At 56.5% G+C, this 24,532-nt stretch overlaps 2 protein-coding genes across 2 annotated transcripts in view; one reads left to right on the top strand and one right to left on the bottom strand.

The window, feature by feature from the left end:
- Positions 1-24,532, top strand: part of CORO1C (coronin 1C) — a 197,000-nt gene that overhangs the window by 17,302 nt on the left and 155,166 nt on the right. The window lies entirely within an intron of this gene.
- ACACB (acetyl-CoA carboxylase beta) lies at positions 64-24,472 on the bottom strand. The gene is made up of 53 exons (XM_051633862.1): positions 24,288-24,472; positions 23,216-23,642; positions 20,252-20,384; positions 19,685-19,823; positions 19,341-19,450; positions 19,098-19,179; positions 18,563-18,661; positions 18,148-18,257; positions 17,836-17,946; positions 17,453-17,662; positions 17,081-17,251; positions 16,620-16,781; positions 16,203-16,366; positions 15,826-15,976; positions 15,642-15,745; positions 14,917-14,998; positions 14,282-14,427; positions 14,061-14,211; positions 13,774-13,908; positions 13,118-13,264; positions 12,813-13,001; positions 12,347-12,447; positions 12,173-12,261; positions 11,970-12,094; positions 11,456-11,569; positions 11,265-11,378; positions 10,788-10,877; positions 10,564-10,682; positions 10,185-10,322; positions 9,640-9,739; positions 9,442-9,549; positions 9,193-9,249; positions 8,757-8,798; positions 8,465-8,680; positions 8,214-8,369; positions 7,520-7,723; positions 6,839-6,994; positions 6,607-6,729; positions 6,110-6,379; positions 5,679-5,776; positions 5,407-5,527; positions 5,093-5,203; positions 4,675-4,818; positions 4,472-4,592; positions 4,224-4,320; positions 3,938-4,034; positions 3,545-3,680; positions 3,042-3,219; positions 2,472-2,584; positions 1,648-1,802; positions 1,170-1,340; positions 870-1,006; positions 64-740 (listed from the first exon to the last, which is right to left on the bottom strand). Exons 2-53 carry the CDS (start codon positions 23,632-23,634, stop codon positions 614-616), a joined length of 7,143 nt encoding a protein of 2,380 aa, XP_051489822.1. The 5' UTR covers positions 23,635-23,642; positions 24,288-24,472; the 3' UTR covers positions 64-613.

Here is a 24,532-nt window from a genome sequence, read left to right as displayed (position 1 = left end):
GCTACTCATAGTCACATCTGCTGATCACTGGCCAACGAGGGAAAGGATGAGACAAACTGCTCCTCACAGTTCTTGAATTTATTTTAAAACATCAGTCTGAGACTGTGTCTTCAGCAGGGTTACACTTCCTCATGCTGGTGCCTGATCAGTCTCAGCACAGCTGTACAGATACAACCTCCTCCTTCATCCTGCTTCCTGGTGGTGCCTGGGTCAGTCTCTTTCCAGCTCCATCCAGTCTCGTGAGACGTGTCTGACACTGGTGCTGGTTTCAAAGACTAAGGCCAGGGCTTGCAACTACAACACAGCAACAGACTTTAGATTCTTTTAAAAATGAAGTTCTGCAACAGATCCAGACTTGGCTCAGGACAGGTTAATCTTTGGCCAAGCCACCCCTCTGATGAACAGCCCCAGTGCCAGAGGGAACAATGCATGGATGGCAAGACCATCTTCATGGCTTAAAATACAAACACTGGCATCCTTTATTTAGGAACATGAGTAAGAGTGCAAGGCCTCAGTTAAAGGGCTGAGGAACCAGGTGGGAAGGTGAGGTCTGGCCTCTGAGCAGCAGTATGTCCTGGTGCCCCTCCTGCCCTGCATGCTGCTGGCCAGCAGCTCAAGGTGGGCTGTCATCATCTACTGTTGAAAGGAGATGGGCGATCTGGGCCTTCTGAGCCCGGGTGATGTGCTGAGTCATCTGGATGATGCAGTCCATGGCCATCTCTGGATTGGCTTGGATCAAACTGCAAGGCAGAGGGAAGAGGGCAGCTGCCTTGGAGGCTGAAGCACAAACCACCTCATCTCCTCCACCTGCTGTCCCCAACCCAGGGGACAGCATTGCCTGCCACATCCTGGCTCCTGTGGCCACTCACCCCTGGACATGCTTGAGCATGTAGTCCCTCTTCAGGTACTTGATGTTCTCCCGGATGGCTGACCGGGTGTCATTGTCCTCTCGCATGTGTTTCTCCAGCCACTCCACCACCACCTGGTTGTTGTCCCAGAGGTAGCCCTGGAGAGAGCAGCACCATGGGCAGGGGCTCCCACACCTGCACAGTCTGAGACCCCCTTTCTCCTCTGTCCTCAGGTTTGTTCCTCCCTTGGCAAAAGAGCTGTGACAGCCCTGGAGAGCTCCTGGCTGCAGGAACTCTTTGGGAAGCTGGGGTTGAGGGTACCTTCTCAGCTCCTTCTGTCTCCATGAACCAGCGCCGCAGCATGGACTGGATGTGGATGTGGCTCAGCTCACTGTTGGCCTTCAGCACCTCTGCCTTCACCATCTCCTCCAGCAGCAGCCTCCGCAGCCGCCAGTAAAGGAAGGAGCGGGCGTTCTTCCACTCCAGGATGTCCTGCAGAAATGGAGACACAGCCCAAGATTGCCTTTGCAGAGAGAAGAGGAGCTGGGGGGCAGTGACTGCTCACTGGCAGGTGTGAAGGCAGCTCTGCTGGGCTGGAGCAGAGAGCAGCACCCAGGGCAGGAAGGACACCTTTTGCTGCAGCCCAGACCCCCAGGGGAAGACTTAGCCTCTCACCTTCACACCACTGCAAACCCCCCTGCTCCAAGCCCCTGCCCACTGCTGCAAACCCCTGAGCAGCCCCTGCCCACTGCTGCAAACCCCTGAGCAGCCCCTGCCCACGGCTCTGCTGCCCACTCACAGTGATGACGCCCTTCTCCTGCATGCAGCCTGGGGTGTCGTGCAGGTCAGCGAAGCGCACGGCCACCTGGTAGTACACGGGCAGGAGCAGCTCCTCACGGGCCTTCAGCTGCTTCTCCAGCTCCCTGTGCTGTTCCTTGGGCAGCTCAGGGTTCCCTGTAGAACAGGCTGTGCTGAGCAGTCCACCCACCAACCCTGTGACAGGGTCCACAGGCCACCACTGGGGTTGGGCTCCGCTCAGTGCTCCCACATCAGTCACCCCCACCAGGAAACTGGGCTCCTATGTCAGGTCCCTTTGCTTTGGTACAGTTAGACCCCTGCCTCGAGCCCAGGGCCACAAAGGGGACACTCTGTGCTCAGTGCCTGCTGCAAGAAAGGTGGGAGGTGGCATTTGCAAGGACTTTGTGGGACCGTGCTTTAGCAGGGTGGAGGGGCTTGAGGGCAAGGACCTCCCAACACAGCTCCACCACCCACTGCAGGCAAGAGCTGGTCACAGGGTGAAAGGAGACTCAGTGCATCAGAGACAACTTCTGCACGGCTCCAGAATGGCTGTGTGTTGTCTCAGTAGGTACTGATCCAGCATGACCATTGCCATTCTTCATCTCAAATCATGGCAGAAAAGTCCAGCATCATTCAGGGAGCCCCCAGGAGACACAGGTGTTTTAAGGTACCACCACATCCTCTTGGCAGGCTTCACCATCAGAAAAGCCATGAAGACTTTTCACAGAGGAGCACTAAAGGATTTTCTGGTGGTTGCCACCATGGTGTTTGAGCCTCATGTTTTAACTTACTGCTGCCAACGCTCACAAGCTGAAACACTCTTACCCAGCTGTTCAACAAGTTTGGCATAGACTGTATCGATCCTTCTCATGGTCTTCACCAAATCTTTCTTTCTGAACTTGATCTCCACTGTTCCTCCAGGCTCCAAAATGCCTCCCCTGGAAGGAAATTTTGGTAAGGCAGGGACTGGTCTGCATAGGAGAATAAATCCTGGGATAAGAGGTCCCAGCAACTGTCTGTTCCAAGAATTATGGAGAAATAAAAAAGCTAAAAGGGGTTTGTTTCCAGTCTGAGATTCTTGTCTGTCCTCCCACACCTTACAGCTTGCTCCAATGTGCATACATTCAGGTTAGAGAAAAGGACTCCTGGCCCATAGAACCCTGTTTTATTTGTCCACAGCCTTCACTGGATGCAGGAGGATATCCCCAAGGAGATAGTCACCACACTGCTCTGGAACATCTAGCTCTTGGCTCTGATTAACTCAAGGGTAAAAAAATACACATCTCCAGTGAGCAGAGGTCTCTGCCAGTGTGACCATGACGCTGCAGACCTCATGCAGCTCTCATTTCTCTGCACATGGGGCACGGAGGATGAAGATGTGTTTCAGACACTGACCTGCTCTCCTTGTCTGCATAGAGCTCCACGTGCAGGGGGTTGATGGTGGAGTCAATGACCACCCAGGAGCCTCCCCGCAGCTCCGCATGTGGTGGGATGTAGACCAGGACAGGCTGCTTGAAGTCCCGGAGGCTGTCGACAATGAAGGCACCGAACTTCAGCATTTGGTCGTACATGTCTGAAAGCCAAAGGGACTCAGTGGCCAAGTGCCCCACCTGCTGTGGGCCAGGATATTGCCCCTTGCCTCCTCCTAGCAGTCCAAAGCCACCTTCTCCATTGGAGACACTAAAAAAGCACCCACAAAACAGCTCAACAGGAAGCTATCAAGCCCTGGGACCTGGGTCCTGGTGATGTCCCATCACCTCCCCAGCCCAACCAACCCCACATCCCAGAGTAGTGTGGGTAGGATCCTGGCAGGCTGGGTCATCCCAGAATCTGAGGGGTGGCAGGAGTGCTGGCAGCAAGGTATGACACAGGGAGCTGGGCACCTCAAGTGTGGATACCTTTCATTCCACTGGAGAAGCCTCGCCAGTTGGCAAAGATCATCAGCGGGAGATGCTCCCGGTTGAAGTCCCGAATGGCCTGGGCTGTTTTAAAAGCAGAGTCTGGAAACCAGACCTGCCCAGCCTGCTGGACTATCTGGAAAAGACAGGGAGCAGCAGTGCTGAGATCAGTGCTGGTGCTTCCCAGCACACTGTGCTGGCAGCTCGGCAGCACACAGTGTGAAAGGGCTGAAAGAAAACTGACTGAGCACATTTGATTTAGTCACTCTTCAAGGAAAGTATTTCAAAGGACAACAAGGGATATTTCAAAGGACAACACTCAGCTTTTCCCCTGCTGTCCCCCCCAGCCTCCTCCTGGCTGCCACTCGGCCACACTAAGGTCTCCCCACTTACCTTTGCCTCTGACTCTGGGTTGGCAGGGTCTGCAGGGATTGCCACCTCCACGGTGCGGGTCTCGACAGCGATGACACCTACTGGGAGACCTCCCAGCCTGCAGCAAGGCAGGATGGCCTCAGCAGAGACCAGCTCCCCTCCATGCTGCGCTCCAGCCCAACCAGAGAGGTGTTTCCCCTCCGCCTCCCAAAAGCAGTGCCACAGAGCTCAAGAGCCCTTGGCCACGCATGCAGGCTCCCAGCATTGCTCTCTGCCCTGGGCCTACAACCCTTGCTCCTGGTAGTACCTTGCTCTGCCGACCACAACTGTCTGAGCCCATGGTCTCATAATCTCCAAGAAGCTGCCCTGGTCGAAGAAGCCACTCTGCCAGGTCCCCTTGTGAGCTGCAAAGCACAGGGAAAAGTGAAGCTCTGCAACAGTGTTGAAGGGCACCAACCCACAGCAAAAAGCACCTTCTGCACCAGGGTGGGGAGAGTTGCAGCCACAAGACATTTGGGAGTGTTGCTACAGAGGTCTCAGGCTGCCCTCACTTACTCGGATGGGGTCTTCCTGCCAGCATCCACCTGGGGTCATAGGGGACTTTGGAAGGGACAAATTCGATTTCTCTTTCAATGGGGTCAGTTATGGCAGTGATGGGCACTGGGCTCTTGTTATCCTGCAGGGCAGAGCCCCAGAGAGCAGATTACCAACCTGTCACAGGCAACAGCCCACAGCTGTGGCTTGCAGCACCCTCATACCTTGGGTATGTATGAGAGCCACTGCAGGATGGTGTAGACCCCCTCAAAGTCATCCGGGACAGTGACGTGGGAAACTCCGTTATTGTGCATGATCTGCACACCTCCCAGCTGGTTATTGGATGTGTAAACTTCCCGGCCCAACACCTAACCAGAATTGTTAACAGAAAGACATGTCACTCTCTGCTAACACAGGAGCTGCTCCTCCTTGTTCTGTCAAACCTCCATACAGGCACGTTCCCTCTGGTTTGAGGCTGAATTTCCACCCCCACCTACCAGGCTGATGCTAAAGCAAAGGGATCCTGCTTCAGCCAAGTGCACAGGTTTAGGTAAGCAGGTTTCCCATCAGCTCAAACCAGTGCCATTCTGTCCAGGAGGGACAGACACACGCCAGGGGAGACACGTGGCTGGAGTGTGGTACCTTATTGAGAGCAGCGACACCAGTGAGGATGATGTGGGAGTTCTCCACCTGGATGACACGCTGGCCCAGTCTCACCAGGTAGGCACCAATCCCAATGGCACGACAGGTCACCTGGGCACACACACAGAGACCCAAGGGGTTACTGAGGAGAAAGGGCTGCAGCAGAGTCTGTGAGCACCAGGAGAATGATGCTCCCTGGCTCTGCAGGAGTTACACCAGGTCACTTGCTGCATCCTGTTATTCCCCCAAGGTGACCTTGAAAACAAGTAGGAGAGAGGGAAGGAGCCGAGCAGGGGAGGGACCCATGGCTGTACCATGCTGATGGTCACTATTTCATCGTAAGCATGAGAGGACTCCCCAGCAATGGTGCCAGCAGCTCTCAGGTTTTCCACCCCAAATCCATTCTCCTTCCCAATGATGTCCAGCAGAACGTACCTGCAGGAAAGCAGAGCCATGGTGGCATGGGCAGGACAGGGGGATGTACTTGCTTGCATGATGTGTCTGGCAGGACACTGAGACTGGATTTGGGAGCTGCATCTAGCAGGGATGCCAGGCAAGGCTCAGGCTGTGGGAGAGTGGGGCTAACCTGGACTCGCCCCCTTCCTCCACATGCTCACAGTGCACCGAGTTCATGGCACTGAACCTTGTGTAGTCCTGGGGAGTCAGGTACAGGTACTTGAACCCCTGGAAATAAAGAGGAGGAGGAGTTGTGGAGCCTCCTGTGCACACTCACACATGGGACATGCCCCTCTCCAAATCCAACCCAAACTCAGCCTATACATCAACGGTGGCTCATGGACCAGGTCTGGACAGAGCAGCCATGCCAGCACTGGCACCTTTACCCTCACCATGCTGGGGAAAGCAGAGGAAACCAACCCATAGCAGCAGGCGCAGCTGTGAGCTCACCCCCCAGCACTGATCCCACAGTTTTCTCCCCTGGTTTAGCTCTGATCCTTCCTTCCCCAAACAACCCATCTGCTGTTTCCTGTGACAGCAGGAGGGGATGTGCCCACACACCTTGTAGGGCTCTGCAGGCTCCTCCCAGGCCACCTGGAACTTGTGCTTTATCTCCTCAGCGAAGCCGATGCGGGCGCCGCTGTTGGCAGCGATGTAGACACGGGGGATGCCCTCGGCCCGCGCCAGCTGCGAGGCCCTCAGGAACACCAGGTCCTCCTCTGGCCCGAAGGACCCGATCTTGTGGGTAATGTCGTTGCAGATGAGCACGATGTCCCGGCCTTCCGGATACTCGGGGGTCTTCAGCTTCATTTTGAAAGCAACCATCCCCACCTGCCCCAGAACAGCACGAGGTCACAGCGCTGGCGCCTCCAGAGAAATGGGGCAGAAGCTGCAGAGTGCATTCACCAACAGGCAAAATGCTTGCTTGAGGAGCATCTCCCAGGCTTTCAACACAGCCAGACCAGGGAAGCCACCAGCCATTGCCACCTGCTGCAGCACAGCTTCCCCCTCACCCCCCTCTCTCTCTTTTCCCCCATTCCCAAATCATTCTCTACTACCTCATTCCCTCCAGGCACCCTGTTCATCTGCACGAGGTTCCCCTGTGAGTCCAGCACCAGCTCAGTGTACGTCAGGACGTCCTTGGGATACAGGTCTGAGGAGCCCCATAGCTTGAAGAGAGCCTGCAGAGACATGAATGGGTCTTTTCCCCAGAAGGGAGTAACTGGGGAGGGTGGGGGAAGAAAAGCAAATGCAGAGATTTGGAGCCTCTTTTTGCTTAGCCAGACTCACCTGCCTGATCAGCTCTGGGAAATCATACACATAGGTGGTGCCCAAGGACTGTGCCTGGAACCGCTTTGCCTGAAGCAGGTCCTTGGTGACATAGGGAGTGTTGATGAGCATCCCGTGCTGTGGCCCTTGCTTGTTCCCAAATGACTGAAACATGATCTGGAGAGAAGAGCAGAGTGTAGCTGTGTTATCTTGGCCAGGTGAGGCCCCTCTGCAACACTAGGGTGCAAGAGTCCCACAGGGCTGCTGAGATTTGCCTGGCCATAGTGCTCATGCCCATGGCTCAGCTCAGCAGAAACCTATGACTTTCCACCACACTCTTTGCTATTGAGGGGACAGAGCACAACAGTGCTGTGCTGCAAGTACCAGTAATACTCTAACATTGACCTTCACCTCCCAGACCAAAAACTGCCTGACTCTGCACCAGCAACACTCTTGGGGCTCAGCACTATTTTGGAGCAAAGCGTCACCCTGAGATGCCCAACTGGATGCAGCACAGGGGGGACTGAAACTGGGCCAGCCCTGGGAATGCGGCTGCACAGTCCTGGGGGCTCTAAGACAGACCAGCACTGCAGGAGCATGAGGATTTTTGCAGAAGCCACCCTAAAATTGTGCCATAGCTGACAGCTCCTCCAGCAGCCATGGCTGGGTTCCCGTTTGCAGGTGCTGGCTGCGGTTACTCACGCTGCCAGTGCTGAGGTCCCTCACTTCCTTGTAGAGGCTGATGTCCAGGTAGTAGCCAGACTCATTGGTGATGAAGAGGCGGATGGCGATGGCGGGGGCAGAGGGTGTCAGGCGGATGTTGATCTTCACCTCAGCCTGCAGGACCCGCAGCTTCCAGAGGCGGCTGCCATAGCGCATCACCATGGACCTCACCGACTCCTCGATCTGGGCACAGGACAGCACACAGATGGGTCTGTGGCCCCAGGGACAGCACTGTCCCCAGTGCCAAGGCTGGAGCATCCTTATTACATCTCCATCCCCAACAGTCATTTCAGATTTGCTTTGGGCAAGCCCCTTCCCTCCCTCCATCCCTGGGGGCTGATGCTGCCATCTGGACTATCCACTGTGGAAAGGGGAAGATGGTGCCCCACAGCCTCCTGAAGGGACACAGCCCCAACTCATTCAGACCACACATTGCCTGAGGGAAGAGCCTGCCACCTGTCTTCATGCCCTCCAGCAAACTGCCTGCTTCTCCAAGTCTGTACAAAAATGCCCTGATCATTGCAAAGTGTGAAACCTCAGCACCTCCCAGCAAGCAGCCCACAGTGAGGATCTGACACAGAAATTAAGCTGCAGGAGTCTCTGGGGCAGCCAAATCCACCCCCCTTCTAGGGTCATGTACGCTTCTAGGGAAGCAGAACACTGAGAAATGCACCTTGGAAGGGTCCATGACAACCTTTGGGACAAAGTTCAGGAAGATGTGGTTACAGTCGGTGCGGACGGTGGTGTTGTTGAAGGCCACCTCCAGCTCATCCATCGCCTCCAGCAGCAGCCGCTCACTCTCATTCTGCAGGTACTCAAAGGAAGCCTCCTGCAGTGCACCGGGCCATCAGGGCTGGCCAGAACAACCCAAAAATACACCCACCACCTCTGCCCGCGCAGCCAGGGGACCCGGCACCGCCTTGCCTTGGTGATGAGGTCCGAGTGGCGCACGATGGCTCGGATGAAGAAGCGGTAGTCGGTGGCCTCGGCACCCGCTTGCACCTTGGCAGCCCCCAGGTAGAGGTGCATCTTGTGGTTGGCACAGGGGATGGCCGTCAGGTCGAAGTTGCGCATGCGGCTCAGCTCCAGCTGGAAGGCCAGCGCCGGCTCCAGGTGCCGGTAGATGCGGTCCTCTGCAAACTGGGGCCGTGCCGGGGGGTGAGCGAGCGGCCGCCAGCCAGCACCAGCCAGACCCTGCTCTCACCACAGCTCCTACCTCATCCCTGGCTCTGAAGGTGAAAAACTTCGGGAATTCTCTCTAGAGTGAAAGGGAGAGGAAGCTCAGTGTCAGCACTCCTGGCATGCGGAGGGCTTTGCCAGTTTTCAGTGAAACTGTTGAAAGGGAAAAGCTTGTGGGTTTCCTCCTCCCACCAAGGGAGCAATCAATGCCTTTGAGAGGCACCATAAACCATGTAGTGGCCACGCAGGAACCGCACGATACTGGGGACGTTAGCAGCATAAAGGATAATACAGGAGGTAAATAACTCATTGAATCCCTCATTAATTGATTCTCAGCTCTTGTGCAATAGTTATGTCCATCAAGCAATGCCATGTCTGCAAGGTATTTATAGATATTTCTAGGGGTTCTAGGCAGGTGGAAGCACAATGTGTCTGAGGTCACTCTGCTGGTCAGCAGCTCAGTCTGCACTCACCTGCTGGGCAATCAGAAATGTGATTCTTCGGAGACCACAGTCAACAAGGATGTTTTTCTACATGGAAACAGAAGAAACCATCAGCCATGAGAGCGTAAACATATCCACCAAGGCAGCAAACAAAACCCTAGTGGCTTCCATAAGGTGCAGTGTTTTGGGAAACGCTGCATGGGGATGAGGTAGCACCTTGGGATACGGTGCCCTGGCTTGCAGGTCTGCAAAAAAGGGGTTCCAGCCCCAGAAACAGACCTTGGACTGGGCAAAGGCTCTAAAGATGGGCACCAGCTTCTCATCCTCTGCATATTCGGCGCAGTGGAGTGCTATGTTGAGGATGTGGATCGGCTCCTCGCGGACGCTCTGGTAACAAAACCCCCCAGTTAGCCCTGACCAGCAGCACCACTGCCATCCCAGCACCACCTGGGCGGGCAGCAATGGCCTCATGCTCACCTTGGCATCCTCCTCCTCATAGACGGTGGCTCGTGCCTCGCTGAAGAGCGCGCTCTCTGAAGGTGGGTTAGCAAAACACGAGATCACTTCATCGAAGTTCCTGCCCAAACAGTGGGGATGGGATGACAAGTCAGCAGGTTGTGCCAACCCCTGCCTGAGGGAACGGCACCAGGGACTTGCTGTGGAAGGGATGCAGGTGCCAGCATGGTGGCCTGCGTGGCATACTCTGGCTCAGCAGAACTCCACCAGCCCATGGCAAAGCCACAGCTTGTGAAATGCAGCTCTGCTGGGTTAATGTGCAGAGATGCTTAGCCTACCCAGGCTCCACACGTCCCCAAATTACATGTCATGTCCTCACCACTCAACTGTTGTACTGAAAATACCACTCGTTCCCAAGCTCTGGCTGCAGGTGGAAGAGGAGCTGCCCCAAGCACTGCCCAGCTGCCATCAGTTTTGGATCTTCCACACACTTTTGCTCTTTAATGACCACAGTGGTACCCAAGGTACACATGCAGGACCAGCCAGGCACATGCCCGCCTCCTCACCTTGTGAAGTCCTCAAATTTGTTGAAGGCCACCATGGCTCCCATCCGCTGGCTCAGGGGAGAAAAGCCACTGTCCATGAAGAGCTCAGTGCTGTGCCTGGCTAGGTCAGGGTTGGAGATGCTGACAGGGACAGACAACCTGTGCAGGGGAGCAAAGTAACCATCAACCATGGGTGGTGGCTCCTGGGTCCAACAGGGACCAAGCAGGACCCTGACCCAGAGAGGGCTCATCCTGCTCCCCTGGCAAAGGGAGAGTGCAGGGTGCAGTTCCCTCTGAGAGTCCCTGCGTTTAGTGTGGAGGAGAAGGCACAAACCAAACAGCTTTGCAAAAAAATGACCATGTCCAGGGGAGCAGGCCAGGTGTGCAGGGCCCTGCATACCTGTTGGGGTGGGAGGAGGGCAGTATGAACTGGAACTCCACCAGGCAGGTGCCATCCGAGAGCTGCCGGTGCTGCAGGCTGTTCAGCTCATAGGCAATGTAACCACGCCGCACGTACACCTGGGAGGGGCACGGCAGGAGGTACCACCACGTCCCTGCTCCCACTGCACCCACCCATGCCACCCCCAGGGCTCGTGTGCCCCCACAGCCCCCCCCCGCCCTCACCTCCAGCGCTGCCATGCGCACCACCTGATTGGTGTGGTAGAAAAAGGTGGGGAGCACGTCAAAGATGCTGGTTTCTGAGAGGATCAGTTTCTGGGGAAAGAAAGCAAAATGTAGGGTATGGATGAAGTGAGACCCCCTTGCCTCACCACAGGATAGAGGAAGCATGTTCCAGAGGGGTCCCTCAATGTGGGGCTATGCCACACCAGCACCAGGGTGCTATGGGACACTCAGCCCACTGTGGGGACGCTGCCAGACCCAGAGGTGGGTCCACACACCAGTTCCCTGACAAATGGGGTGAGGCGCAAGGGACAGACAGCAATGAGATGCACCCCCTCCACTGCTCTTCGCAGGTACTGACACTGCAGCAAGGCTTTGCTTTTTAGCTGGTTTTAATGCTAAACCACTTTCAGCCAGCGCTCCTCACCAGAGCCACCCCAAAGCCAAATTCTCTCTGCAGAAAATCACACGATTCCCAACCTTCAGGTTTTCAGGGCAGAACTCGTGTCCATACATGTCGATAACAGAGAGGAAGATGGACTCCACCTGGTTGTGCCGCAGCTCGTAGGAGGGCAGGTGAGAGGCAATGAGCACCTGCAAGGGGACAGGTGGCTGGGAGCACAGGGGACAGGGACAGAGACAGGGATGGGGACAGCACAGTGCTTGCTGACCTGCCGGGCTCTCAGCGCCACTTTGGAGTGCTCGGTCTTGCTGAGCTGGGTCAGCTCATTGAGGATGGCTGTCAGCTCGTCTGTCAGCGTGGGGTCACGGCCACAGAGCTGTTCCTGCAATGCACCCACCACCACGGCTCAGCTCAGGCCCTTCGCTGCAGGATGGCTTCATCCCACACCCCCAGCCCCATCTGGGCAAAGGGAGCAAGAGCCAAGGTGCTAAAATAGGCAAAATTCTGCTCTTTGAAAGCAAGAGCAGCAATGCAACCCTACAGAGGGGAGGTAAGGTCTCCCCAAAGAAGGAGGGATGGACACCTGAAAGCCAAACCCAAAATGAGGAGCAGAATAGCAGTTCCTCAGGTGACTGACCACTTTCAAGGGGAAAGCACAGGACTGTGACAGCCACCTGCAGCCACATCCCATCCCTCAGTGTTACAAAACCTGCATTGGCTTATGGGATGTTCCCTGCCAGCAGCCTCTACCTCTGGTGTTTCAGGGCACAGGCTGTACTCACAATTAACATGATCACCAGCAGGTTCTTCTTTGCCACCTGGGCGTGAGAGAAGATGCTCTCCAGCACAGGTGTCATGTCGGGTTTGCACTGCTCCCGCAGGCTGATAACACACTTGTCATAGTGAGCTGTGGGGCAAAGCAAGGTGAGCCCTGCAGACCTCTAGAGGGTCCTGCACAACCCCCAGAAAACCCCCAACCCCTCACCATGCTGGAACTGTGTCTCCACTTGCAGGTAGCGTCTCAGCAGATCCAACACCACCGTTTTCATGTAGCCCCGGATGCCGCTGCGGTACCTGGGGAGCAGAAAAGCCCAGAGTGCTGGGAGGAGGTGACAGTAGTGGGAGGACCACAGGGGGTCACGTGCAGTGCAGAGCTCACCTCTGCACCAGCTGCACCACGCTCTGTGTGTTCATGAAGAAGACCTCCCGCTCAGACTTCCTTTGCAGGGTGGCTGCGTGGGTGTCCAGCACGTTGGCAATCTGCAGAGAGAGGGCACAGGATCCAGGGGAGCTCAGAGCCAGAGTGGGAGCAGGGCTGCCAGCTCCCTGGCTGGCCTGGGGACAGGGCTGCTGCACCCAAAGCCTTTCCTTGATGTTTTCCACCCCCGCCCGCCCAAGAGAAAAATGCAAGGGAACAAATAAATACAGAAACACAAATATGAAAACAGAAACAAAAAAAACCAAACAAAGAATAAAATTACAAACAAAAACCCACAAATGTTGCCCTCACTCATTTAACTTTTTTATTATATCCCTTGGCAGGACAAATTTAGGCAGAACCTTCTAACTAACTCTAAAAAGGAAGGGAAGGGCAGGCTGGGGAGCACAGCCCCAGCACTGCTCACCTGCTGGCTGGGGAAGCGGCAGAGCACCGAGGTGATGTTGCTGGCGTACTGCGCCATCACCTTCCGGATCGACTTCTCCACGGAGAGTGGGATTCTTCCTGAAATGCTTGTCATGATCTCCTGCAGCTCCAGGAGGGGCAGGGAGGGGTCCCGCAGGGTCTTCATCAGCTGTGCCACCCATTCCTTTACCTGCAGGGAGCAGAAGCTGGTGCTGCCTGCACTCACCAACACTGCCTGTCTTGCCATCATGGCAAACATGAGGCAATGGAGCAGGGCACCTGGAACACCCTTGGTGCAGCACCCACCTTAGTGCTGAAGTAGGGCTCAGGCAGGCAGTACCCATTCATGATGTTGGTGAGATTGTCCAGCACATTGCGAAGAACCTGGTGCTGCTTGTCACCAGTGATGGGGAGGGTCTGCTGGGCTGGCAACCCCCCCAAGAATGGCTGTGCCTGGAGAGAGAAGGGGGAGGTGGGCTGACCCAGGTCCTTGCTGACATGGCATGGAGCACCCTAAGAGCTGCAGCTGCCCCAGAGAAGCCAGCACAACCCCTGCAGTGTCTGCTTTTGGTTAGATACAGAGGAGGCACCTAATGCTCAGCTTTGTGTCTCTGCCAGTGTCACACTGTGAAAACAATACAGAAACACTGGAGGTGTAGACAGAGTCCTGTCAATACACTGACCATTTGATGTGAGATTCTGCACACTATGTGTGTGTGTGATGCTTACAAAGAGCAACACCATGGCACATGGAGAAGCAACCCAAGCCCCAGCACAGGTGGGATATGACACAGCCATACAAATGTCACCTTGTGCCAGCATGGGGACAAATCCCTGCTGATGTCCCAGTCAGGGCAGCTCCTCCATTTTGTTCCCCCACAAGCATTCACAGCCCTCCCTGGGGTGCCATTTGTGAGAGGATGAGAGGAGACAGCAGCACAGGCAGCCCCCAGCAGACTCACAGGTTTCACTTTGGTGGGATCATCCAACTCAAGCCGGGCTATGACACAGCCCGCCTCCAGCAGCGCGCCCGGCCGCTTGATGTAGTGCAGCCGCCCCGCCTCCTCCACTGTCAGTGTCATGATGATCTTCATCACCTGGGCAAGGGTGGGTGAAACCATCACTGAGCAAGCAGCACCCACATGTTGCAGAGAGTCCCGAGCATCAGGGCAGCATCGGTGGGTTTCCTCTTTGCCGCCCGCCAGCATCACAGGAAAACCGATCCTCCAGGCTCTTCTGCAAAACTCACCTCAATCTCTGCAAAAACACTCCCCTCAGCCACGTGTCCACCATCATCCACCGTGTACTGCAGCAGCTTCCCTGCGGAGGGCGAGCGCAGCACCGTCGGGTCCTTCTCCTTCTCGAAGTCACAGGTTTTGTTACCAATGGTGATCCGGTATCTTAAAGAGAGGGAAAGGCCTCACCAACTGATCAGCAGGGAGGCCCAGCGGGGGTCCAGCGAGGAGGTACCTGTCGATCTCCTCCTTCATGTAGGTGGTGTAGCTGTTGCCATGGTAGGAGAGCAGCAGCCCGCCGTCGTTCAGGCGGTGCACGTCGATCTCAAGGTGGGTGCAGTTCATGATGATGACATAAGTGGTCAGGGACTGGCGGGCAACCTGCGGGCAGCAGCCAGGGACAGCCCTCAGTGCAACCCCCAAAACGTGTGCAATGGCCTTTGGGGGGCGGTGGGAATGGCTGGGGGTAAGGAGCATCTCCCCAAGCTTGGTGCAAGGGCTAGTGCAGGAGCAGCATGATGCCACGGGACAGGCTGTGCTGGGGAGGGCAGGAGGCAGCAACCTCATGCTGCACCCAGGAGCTGGTTAACTCGTGGCTCACCTGCTGCTTTCATCGTGAGTAGGGAGTTTTTGCATGAAGTTCAACTAATTGAGTTTAAAAGCAAGAAAAGGAGGTTCTTTGTCAACCTCAGGGCAACAGGATGTATGAAAATGCCTCTCTCGCTGACATTAATCTCATTTTTATGTTGCACGTTTTTAAAGGACAACCTCACATTTATTGCGTCTTTCTCCTTCAGGACAAGACCACATGTTCCTGTCCCTGTAAGAAGCACTGTGGCCAGTTCAGCAGGAGCACAGCACAGCCCTCACCTGGAGAATGTACTTCACGCCCTCATAGATGAGCTCCACGTCGACGATGTTCAGCAAGGAGGCTGCTGGCAGCACCTGCCCCCTGAAACACAACAGACGGATCAGGCAACACAAAAGTTGCTGGCCTGGCGCGCCCGCGGGGAGCCAAGTGTGCGAGATGTCAGCTGGCATCGCCCCCTGCGGGCTCCGAGCTGGCCGCGGCGGGGCGCGAAGGTGACCGCAGGGGACAAGCATCTGCTTTAAACGACCCACGTGAGCGCCTGGTAAAAATGCATCTGGAGGCAGGCCAGCCGCTGGCAAAACACGCTCGGATACGGGCGTGGGGGAGAGCCCCAGGCGTCCTCCAAGGCTGGAGGAATAACCTTGACATTCAAGTGTAGAAAGAAAAGCAAGCCTCATTCAGGCAAGCCACTTTCCTTGACAGCTGTTTTCCCAACCCCCTGAAACTTTTTCCCGTCTCCAGATAAAGCAGTAGGTGAAAATCTGAAGCTCAGAGTCACAGCAGATATCCCTGCTTCCCAGGCTGTTGCAGTGCCATGGGTACTGCCTCTGGATTTGCAAAGCTTTTGCAGCAAGAATAGGAAGGAAGATGTCTCAGGGAGAGAAGAGCTCAGGTCTCCATGCTTGCAGGAGCCCCATGGGCTGCCCAAGCTGCCCTGCAGGACATGCACTCCCTGTGCCCCATGGCACAGCCAAGCCCCTGGTGGGCAGTCCCTGCTCCTCACCTCTCCAGCGAGTGCAGGAAGTCGGTCATGCAGGTCCTGAAGGCAGCATCTGCCACGTTCAGGGCACCACAGACAACACCCAGCATCGTGTCTGGCTTCTCTGCCTGTGGGAGGCAAAAATAACGGGGAGTGGGTCTTGCACCACAGGGGAAGAGGTGACCCCATGGGGACCAGTCTCCCCCACCTGCACTTTCTCGGCAATCAGATGGTCCAGCCAGCCGGTGTCTATCTCGTTGTTCTGGAAGCTCTCTGTCTCCAGCAGCTTAACCAGATACTCCACTGTGGTCCGGAAATCCCCACGGATAGACAGCTCTTTCAGGGCAACCACCATGTTCCTTTTAGGGAGCAAAACCCTCCATTAGCAAACAACAAGGAGGTGTTTGGCTTCAGCAGAGAAAACAGGGAACCACAGGGACTGGGGTGATGAGCCTCCAAGCTCTGGGCACCCTCATGGCTGGATGAAACAGGTCCTCTGAGATAAAAGCCACTTTTCCAGGCTCATGCAGCAATTGCAAGTCTTCCCAAGGACACCCACTTTCCACCCCATCTTGCCACACTCACGAGATGGCCTCCTCCCGATTCTCTCCCCACGAGAAGCAGTGCCCAAACTGGGAATCAGCAAACTCGTGCAGTCCCCCAGCTGCTGCCACGCTGAAATACCCCCAGACGTTCTTGCTGCTGCGGAAGTTCAGCTCCTGCACTGTCCCCGAGCTAGGCTTGAAGCCCTGAGTGAAGGCAGAGCAGAAGACACAGAAACCAGGCTTGAGACTCATACAGCACAAACATAGGGGAGCTCCTGTGTCATGTATCAGCCTGCACCTGGATGTCACCAGTCCCATGGGTTTAACGCCCATGAGCATTTCCCAGCTGGGAAAGACCATGCCCAGCTCAGCCCCACAGTGGCAGGGTCCCTCCGTCCCCACACACGAGGCCAGTGCTCAAGAGCCTGTCCCTGTCCCCTCAGTGCCCTCAGCTCACCTCCTCGGGGTTCTCGCTGGTGATGCGGGCGGCGATGACGTGTCCCCGGGGCACAGGGGGGTTGGTGGGGCTGTGGAAGCAGATGGGAGTATCGCCCCAGGGGCTCTCCCCGTACAGCACCCGGATGTCTTTGATCCTGTGCAAGGGGATGCCCATTGCAATCTGCACATGTAACAACAAGGATTTAGCCGCCGGAACAAGACTTTAGTATCCAGATTACAACCAGGACACATCGATAGATTATCTAAATTAAGAGTGAGGGGAAGAGGAGCTATGCTGCAAGCAGCTGCTCCAAGCAGGGAGCCAAAGGTAAGGAGGGATGCTACATTGCTTCTGTCTGCACCCTACCTGCTGGCAGGTGGGACAGCTTCCCTCTGCCAGGCTCCAGCCTAGCTCTCCTCCCTGAGTTGCAAAACTGCTTCATCTAACACTCACAAAGTCTCCCATGTGCACTCAGGTACCTGCAGCTGGGCAGCGGGGAGGTTCACATCGGCGATCATCTCTGTGCACGGGTGCTCCACCTGCAGGCGCGGGTTCAGCTCCAGGAAGTGGAAGCTCCCGTCCTCACTGTAGAGATACTCGACGGTGCCTGTGCTCACGTAGCCAACCATCTGAGCCAGGCGGACAGCGCACTGCAGGAGAGGGGGACATCACCACGGGGGGTAACAATCCTTGCACAGATCCAAGGAGAGGAGCAGGGCTGGAGCTCCCCAGTTGTCTTTAGGGGTCCCTCCCTTCCCTTCAGAGCCTCAGGTGTCAAAAATCACAATAAACCCTGCACAAAATTCACCACTTTCTCACTAGAATCCTGTTGAAAGACCAGGGCCACCCACCTTCTCCATCACCTCGATGACAGAGGGAGCTGCAATGGTGGTGGGTGCCTCCTCGATGATCTTCTGGTGCCGGCGCTGGATGGAGCAGTCGCGGCCGAAGAGGGAGATGGCGTTGCCGTACTCATCAGCCAGCACCTGCACCTCCAGGTGCCGCGCGTGCTGCGCCAGCTTCATCAGGAAGATGGGGGACCCGGGGGCCTCTGCCTGCACCTGTGGTAAGGGACAGGGTCATGGTCTGGCATCACCCCCCAAAACACCCCAGGATGGAGGCAGGTCCTGCAGCGAAGGGTGGGAAGCACAGGACACCCAGGGTGGGAGCAGGTCCCAGCTGCATGCCTCAGGATAGCACAGGGATCAGGATGGGGATTCTGGGCACCCCTCACCTGCCGGAAGCTGGTGCCAAATTCCTCTGCTACCTCCACTTTTCGGATGCCTTTTCCCCCACCACCTTCTGCTGCCTTGATCATCAGTGGGTAGCCGATCCTCTTGGCTATCTGAGGGGGCAGAACGACCAGCATGACTGAAGTTCTTTGGACCCAAACACATCACCCCAACAGCCCACCCTGTCCCAGCCCTGAGCTGCATCTGTGCAGAGGGCAGAACTACTGTCACACGCAGTGGGAGCCCAAAAGGGCTCCAAAGAGAACTGTAATGGTGGACAAGAGACAGAGGGAGGTTCACAGGCTCAGCTTTACCTCCAGGCCTTCTTCCACATCCTTCACACAGCCTCGTGCGTATGTCTCAAGGGGAATGCTGATCATCTGCTGATCCTTCTGTTCCTCCTCAGACCACTGGGCCACCAGACCTGCAGGCATGGCCAGGGCTGTGTTTACCACCAGAGTGGCATGGCTGGGGTGGCAGGCTCCTTGTGTCCAAGAGAGCTGGGGACTCCATGGTGGCACACACCATTTCCCCTCTTCTCATGCACCCCATCCCTAAAAATCCCTCTGCCTGAACCAGCAGTCAGTGCACAGCAGTAAAGTCCCCAGCATCTGCAGCCACCCTGTGATGGAGTCCTCATCTCTGGTTGCTTTGGGGGAGAAGGGGAGACAGGAAGGAGAGACGTGGGGGAGCAGGGATGGTGTGTGGGGCAGGGGAGGAGGTGCTTACCACTCCCACTCCACAGTAGCGTGGGGATCTGGACTGTCTGAGCCACGATGGTGGAGGCAACTTTGTCCCCTAGAGCCCACATGGCATCACTGGGGGGACCTTCAAACAAGGAGAGAAGGGGTGAGCTGGACCAGCATGGCTAGCCAGCCCAGCCCCATCACACGGATGCTGCAGAAAGCTGCTCCCCACTGAGCCAGCACCACCTGCCCTTCTGCAAAAAGTGGGCATGTGGGGAAACCCCCCAAACCCACTGCCCTGCTCAAGTTTGAGCTCTACCTTTCTCCAAGGGGAGAGCTGAGGCTGCCCCCTGGCTGGGCAGCACACAAGGTCTGCTCATAAGCATGAGCATTACAGGGAAAAAATCCAGAAAAGAGTGGGATTCCTGGAACAGCTCCAAGAAACCAGCCTGGGGGCTGCCACATGCAGGGGAGACATGCCAGACCCACCAAATGGGCGTTGGTTCCTGGGAAGCAAGCCTGCATGCACACGTTAGCCCGCTGCTGCCTCTGGCTCAGAGAAGGCAGCCAGACCTTACCTAGGAAAGCTATCCCATTTTTCTGCAGCAGCTCTGGCAGCTTGGGGTTTTCTGAGGCGTGTCCCCAGCCAGCCCACACCGCCTGGCACAAGAGAAGGAGCAGCACAAGCTGTTACCTCCCCTCGCCCACAGCATCACACCCAGCTCCTCCACACAGAGGGATGTCACCCCCTTCCTGAGTGCTCCTTCTTTCCCACCCACTTCCCTTGGAAAAGAGGAGGGAGGCCTGCAAGTGGCTGCTACCTGCACTGGGATCCGTTTGGAAATGTCCACGATTAGCTCCACGTTGGCATAGTTGTTATTGTTGGCTCCCCCAGGGACAGGCACGTAGTGATCTGCCATTTTGATGTACTCTGAAAGACAGTACATGGCAGTCCCTGCACCAGCCCCCAAAACCCTCCATCCCGGGGAGGCTGGAGGGGGGGGGAAATTATTTATTCCTGGATCTGGCTGTGCAGGAGAAAACTGTGTAACCCTGAGCTGTGCAGAGCCCTGTCCCAGGCAGCACTGCAGGGAGAAGGAAATGGCTGCCCCAACTCAGCTCCAGGGTGAGGAACATCCCTTGCTGGGATGTATTCAGGAATTACCAGCATTAGCCTTGAGGTCCTCAGGGGTGACCATGACCACGAAGCGGATGGCGCGCTCGTTCCGGAACATCTCGTAGGCCCAGCGGCGGATGGAGCGCATGCACTTCACCGCGGCGATGCCGTTGTTGGCGATGAGCACCTGGGCAGGAGGGAGACACGGGGCTTAAGGCTGGAACCTCTCCTTGCTGCTGGGCTGGACACGCAGCCCCAAGGGGCAGCAGCGTAGAGGCGTGGGGTGGACACTTCGCAACAGCTGGTTGTATGCAGCAGTGGCTCCTTAACAGCAGCTTTGTTACCTGGCACCGGGGTTAACAAAGGACAGTACTTTGGCCTCTATTTGTGCCAGCCATGCAGAGCTGCTGTGAGCAGCTGCCATGCAAGGGCGGCACTGGGAGGGTTACCCCCTCCCAGCCCACAAGGGTGGGTGAAGCCAGAGGACAAACAGCTCTGGGCTGTCCCAGATTGTCATCAGTCCGAGGCTGGTGGGCTCAGGAGCCTTGGGCAACACTTGAATGAAAATAACCAACCCACCACCCGGGCAAAGAAAGGCAGGGGGAGGAGAAAGACCTTCTCGATGACGCGGGTGCCCCCGAAGCGGGTGACAAACTCTGCCGGCGAGGCGACGGTGAAGTCCCGCTGCAGTTCCATCTTCCTGTGCTCCCGGCCCTTCTTCGCCAGGTTCAGCCCGGACATGCTGGGCCTGCAGTGGGACGGGGTGGCCATCAGTGAGACCACGGTCACCCGGGTCAACCCTCACCAGGCACCACCTGTGCTGCCACTGGCTGGGGCTCTCGTGGGGGCTGGAGCTGCAGAGAGCCCAGCAGCCCTGCAGCAGCAGGCACTGGAGACCAGACTTTGCCCCCTCTGTGGTTTCTTCCGAGGAAAGCAATAAAACCTTCACCCTGCTGATACATGCAGCCAGCATTGGGATTCACCTTCCTCACTACCAGCTCTCTGTCATGCACCGGGATCTCTCCAGAGGCATTTAAAAACCACTGCAACATGCAGAGGGAATCTTTTTGGGTGAGTTATATGTGGGCAAGAAATTTAGTGGGGACAGAGTGCAATTAAAAGACCCCCTCAGCAGCTGTGGGTCCACATTGATTCAAACAGATTTGCAGCCTCAGGGACTGGCCCAAGACCCTGCTGTACCACACCAAAGCCCCAGGGTTTGCATTTCAAGGAGGAGAGGGCTGCTCAGGGATTTTGGAAGCATGCTTGTGTCATAGAATCACAGAACCATTCAGGCTGGAAGAGACCCCTGGGATCACCAACCATCAGTGTCTAGAACACTGCAACTGCCACAGCACAGCCATGCCTGCTTCTGCACTGCTGAAAGTGCCACGCTCTGCTCCAAGGGTCAGGGAACAGCGAGACTTCCAAGGGACCAAAACACAGCACACTCCCTCCCTCCCACCGCTAGGATGTTACATGCACAAGTGCCCCTTTGCAGTGGCTGAGATGTACTGAACAGCCCCTGCAGTTTCTGGTTTGCACCAAAACCCTTTCCCAAGCTCACCACACTGCCAGCAAGACTAGCCCCTACCATGGTTTTCCACTGAAGGCATCCCACACCTTCCAGAGTCTCTGCTCCTTTGTTCACAGCCCATCGTGCATCCCCGAAGTGAGCAGGTGGGGCAGGCTGAGCTGGTGGCCAGACCAGCCTCTCTGCAGGGGCCTGGCCCCAGCAGGGCTATAAGGGAGCCCCTCCCACCTCCTGGCACCATAGCAGCCAGTGCTGGGGGCTCTGGCAGTGTTGGAAGCCCATTGCAGGCAGGGACCTCTCTGGCAGCCAGGCATGTGTCTTGCTGTGATTCTGCCCAGAGTTTTAAACAACTTTCTGTTTTAATTAGCAGATTCACATTCCTCCCTCATCGCTCAGCCAGATTTTGAACTGTTGTTATTCCATGGATGAGCTACAAATGGTTAAAGGAAGAAGCTCCAGCCCCCACCTCCAAGAATGAACAGGTTTTGCACAAGTAGCACTTGGCACATTTATTTTGAGGGGAAATGTATTGAAATCCCCCAGGATGTTGGGAAATGTCCCAACCTTTCCATGCCCTGAGTATTTTCCAAGGAGCTGGAGCACTGCACCAAACACGGCTGGGTTTATCACACTCTGGCACATTTCCTGCCCCGCTCAGCAGCTCTGCCAGGGCCAGCTGTGCTGCCCCTTTCCCAGACCCCACCACAAAGCCCGTGCCAGCACACCTATCCCATCCTGCAAACGGCTCCAACCACATCTGCAAGGTGACTCAGGCAGCAACACAAGGAAACTCCTCCTGCCTTGGAACGCAGACAAACAGTGATACCCGGCGGGCAGCGCCGTGTGAAACCACCCAAAACCCAGCTGGGCAAGAAAACACCGTTGGGCTGTCAAGTTTCATAACACGTGTCTGCAGCCAAAGGTCTGCTATTTTTAACCACGGCGGGAGTGGAGGGGCCGGGAGGAGCTGAGCAGCAGGACTTTGTTTCCAGCTCTTTATGATGGCCATGAGCACAGGAACCCCCCCTGCTCAAGGCAGCGGGCAGCAATGAGCTTCCCCACAGGGAAAAAGTCTCTGTAAAGCTACCCCCGGAGCAAAGCTCATCCACTTTTCATCAACTCATTACAAAACCACTTTGAATAATTTCTCTGCAATAGTTGCAAGAGCAGAGGAAGGGCAGGAGAGGCACAGGAGCAAACCACAAACCCCCATCCTCCTGGGATGGTGTTTCCCCAGAGGCAATGCCAGGAGCATGCCAGTGTCCCTGCAATAGCACAAGGAAAGTACACATGGCAGCAGGAGACCACCCCAACCCTGGGGCCACAGGGCAGCATCTGCAAGTTCAAGCACCCTGTCAGAACGCTCAGCTCGGCTCCCAGGTTTCCACACACCCCATGAGATGCCCCTTGCAACACTCATGCACAAAACATGCACCCAGAAAGATGGCAAGCACAAGGCAAACCCTGTCCCCACACTCACCACCACAACCGATCCCAGTATCATCTTGCCACACAAGAAAATCCCTGCTCCCTGATGCACCCCCCTGCTGTGCCCACCACAGCTGTGGCCAGTGCATCAGCCTGGCCTTTCCCAGCACCAGGAGATGGTGCAGGGACAGAGAGAAGCAGTAAAATGAGAAAGGAAGCTGAGAAAAAACAGCAGCAACTTGGCAATCTGGCCACAGCACTAGGATTGCGTGGGAAGGAGCACCATGCACTTTACACCCTGTTCCCTGACATCCCAAATCACTGTAATGAAGCAACCCCTGCTCCAGTCCCCACTGTGCACGTGGTGCTGCTGTCACACAGAGCGCTTGGACACAACTGCTCTTCCCAGGGTGCTGCCACTAACCTTATGATCAGGGTTTTTCATGTAGCACCAAGTCAAAGCAGGCAGGATGGGAGCATTGATTTGGGGCTCCAAGAAGCACATGCACACAACCCCCCAGTTTTAGCAACAGCAACCCAGAGAAACACAGCCACAAAAAGCACCTGCCTGCTCCAAATCTGTGTCCCACCACCAATCTCGACCCCATGTGTTGTACCTCATGCCAGTGGCCGGCTCCTGGGGGGTGGTCACAGCCAGGGGCTCAGCACTGGTCCCCCCTATCCCAACCAGGCTGCTGCGCCGGCTGCCCACCCTGAAGGCCGTGGTCACCAGCTCATCGTCGGAGGAGTTGTCCTCAAAGGAACCCAGCACAAATTTGGCCAGGGTCGGCCGGCGAAGAGCAGCAGGGTTGTACACCACAATCTGCTCCTTGTCCCCTGCCGCAGCCTTGCCGGCCCTCGGTGGCGAGCTGGGGGCCAGGGGGGTGGGCGACACTGGGGGCTTGGCTACGGTGTGAGCCGCTGGCTGCTCTGCTGGGATCTGCTCCGGCTTCTCCTCCTCCCCAGGTTGAGGGTTGGACATTTTGGCCCAGACAAACAGCACCAGCGCTAGCAGGAGCAGGGCAGCCAGCAGCATTCACCTGCCTTGGGGAGAGACATGGAGACACCCCATCAGGGCAGACCCCCATCAACCAGTTTGGGGAGGGGGGGCAGCAGCAGAACCCCAAAACAATGAGGCCCCTTGCCCAATGCTCCCCACAGCAACCCCCCAGGCTCTCCTCCAGCTCAGCCAGGCTGCCTGCAGGCTCAGGCGGAGCTATTTTTACTCCCCAAAACAGGAGCAGCTGACAGGGGGCACGGCAGGGAACACAGCTCCGCTCTGCCTCCAGCTGGGGGCTGAAATGGCCTCCCAGCTCCCCAGCTGCTCACACCAGCCTAAGGATGGTGGTGAGGCTGCCCTGCCAACCCCAGCCCCTCAGAGATAGGGGGGGGGCCCCTACAAACCCAACCCCCAAATCTTTACAAGCAGTTAAAGCTGGGGAGGGTTGTGACAGAAAACCCCCACAGGCCCACCGTGCTACCCCAGCACCACCCAGCTCCCCTCACAGAACCATTCCAGTTGGAAAAGACCTTTTAAGATCGTCAAGCCCAATTTTTTAACCTAATTCAACTGAGCCTAGCACTAAACCCTCAGCCCTGCCACCCTCCCCTCAGCCCTGCTGTGCTCCCCTCACAAGCCCCTCACCAGGCTCCCCCCAACCCCATGCCGGGGGTCACGTCCCCACTCACCATGGGTGCAGAGCCCTTTCAGTTCCCCTTCCCCGCCGCGAAGGGCAGACACCAGCTGTGCCTGCCCACCCCAGGGCTGCCACCAGCCCCTGTCTGTGCCGGTCGGTGCGTGGACGCGGGGCCAGGAGCCGGGGCAGAGAGAGCTGCGGCCTCCCCCGTCCCGGCTGCCCCAGCGCAGTGAAGCTGCCTCCTCACACGTGACAGCAACGTCAAGCTGAAATATTTCCCCACTAAACACGCCTGGA

Source organism: Apus apus, chromosome 16, assembly GCF_020740795.1.
Source record: "Apus apus isolate bApuApu2 chromosome 16, bApuApu2.pri.cur, whole genome shotgun sequence".
Taxonomy (NCBI): Eukaryota; Metazoa; Chordata; class Aves; order Apodiformes; family Apodidae; genus Apus; species Apus apus.
Note: the sequence above shows the minus strand (reverse complement) of the source record. Positions and strands in the feature narration are given on the sequence as shown.